A 1,751-nucleotide genomic window follows, 5' to 3' on the forward strand; every position below is an offset into this window, starting at 1 on the left:
TTTTTTTTTTTAATTTGAATGTCTTAATCAGCAAATAGGCAGGACTCAGTTTCTCCTTGTTAGAACTCTTGTTCTAATCAGCATTTGGTTGCACCTCACTTGAAGTTCATGGTATTACTTTGTTCTTTTTCAGAGTTTCAAGAGGAAACCTGGTCAGGCAGACAATGAGCGTTCGATGGGAGATCACAACGAACATATCCACAAGCGACTCAGAACCATAGAATCCAGCAGTGAAGCAAAGCAGAATACAACTCAGCCTAAACAAAACGTGGAGGAGGCTGATGCATTTGAACATATTAAACAAGGCTCCGAATGCTATGATGCACAGACATATGGTACGGTGGTATTTCTGGGTGTAAAGAGTTGTCATTGCAAAATCAAATCCTGAAGCACTCCTATTTACTGTATTTTTTTCCCAGTAAGTTTTTTGAAGTTATGGTTAACAATCCTTGCTTTGGTTTAAGATGTAGCACCATTTCACTACAATAAATGCTACTCTTTGGCAATCAGGTTCGAACTAACGATAACATTTTTGAAAATACTGAATTGACTCATAAAAATGGGTTTTAGTTTAATAACCATATTTAAACTCTGTTCTCTCCAAATATTACTTGGAGAGGCAAAGAAAGGGCATTCGAGGATTTACCCTCAACCTGAGCTGAAAAGTGTTTTCTAAGTGCATTAATGCCTTCTCTCCAAATCTTACTTCAATTATTTTGAAGCCCAAACTACCACACATGCACAATATTTAGGCTAACACAACAGGTTCTTTATTCTATATCAAACAAATTGATGTCTCTTTAAAAATATTCCTCTAATCTAAATTTAATTGTTTTCTATTAAAGTAACTAGTCTATTTTATTCATCAGGTTTTCAGGGCAATAGCTCATTGACACAACATGGCACAGCACAGTGAAAGATAAAACTGAGGTTTGAGACAATAGCTCAGATCTCTTCTGAAGTTGACTAAAACTGGTATGCAGTGGCCTCAGAATGTAATGGTTTTTTGCAACTTCACTACTTTTCCTTCCTCTTTCCCCTTAATAAGTATTGTTGCCTTTATACAGATGTAGCTAGCAAGGAGCAAGAGAAACCTATTATGCCTCTTGAAGAAAAGGAAGAGGGAGATTCTGAAGATGCAGCTATGGAAACAGAAATGCAGAAGAATGAGGATCTTACAGCAGTAGACGCAGAGGAGCTGAAGCCAGAAAAAAAGTCTGCTGCCACTAAAACTCCTGGTACGTTAACTTAAAAAATATTCTAAATGTACGCTGATGTGCATCTTTAAATGTATATGTAGGTATTTATATTTGCATGTAATGGATGTGTATACGTTTTATAAGACTAAAACATCTGCTTCTTAACTGACTTTTCTGCAGCAGTTGGGCATCGGTCGGCAGGTGGTGAGCACTCCTGCCTAGTAACCAGCGTCAGCCTTTGCTAAACTGGTTGAGTGACAGAGGGGTTTGCTGCTTTCTTTCAAGTTAATGGTCTCTAATCTTTATCCACTTGTCGTGGTTTAACCTCAGTCAGCAACTGAGCACCACACAGCCGCTTGCCCACTCTCCCCCCACTCCATCCCCACCCCCCAGTGGGATGGGGGAGAGAATTGGAAGAGTAGGAGTGAGAAAAACTTGTGAGATGAGATAAAAACAGTTTAATAATTGAAATAAAATGATGATGATAATAATGTAATAATGATGATAATATACAAAGCAAGTGATGCACAATGCAATTGCTCACCACCCGCC

General features: G+C 38.3%; 1 protein-coding gene across 1 annotated transcript in view; it reads left to right on the plus strand.

Moving 5' to 3' along the window:
• The first annotated feature begins 136 nt into the window (after positions 1–136).
• Positions 137–1,751, plus strand: part of MDN1 (MDN1, midasin homolog (yeast)) — a 19,708-nt gene continuing 18,093 nt past the window's right edge. The window contains exons 1-2 of the mRNA XM_009333080.1: positions 137–335; positions 1,068–1,238. Of these exons, the coding sequence (XP_009331355.1) occupies positions 176–335; positions 1,068–1,238 (331 nt within the window). The 5' untranslated portion in view covers positions 137–175. The remainder of the gene's footprint in view (positions 336–1,067; positions 1,239–1,751) is intronic.

Source organism: Pygoscelis adeliae, unplaced genomic scaffold (genome assembly GCF_000699105.1).
Source record: "Pygoscelis adeliae isolate BGI_AS28 unplaced genomic scaffold, ASM69910v1 Scaffold57, whole genome shotgun sequence".
In the NCBI taxonomy this organism is placed as follows: domain Eukaryota; kingdom Metazoa; phylum Chordata; class Aves; order Sphenisciformes; family Spheniscidae; genus Pygoscelis; species Pygoscelis adeliae.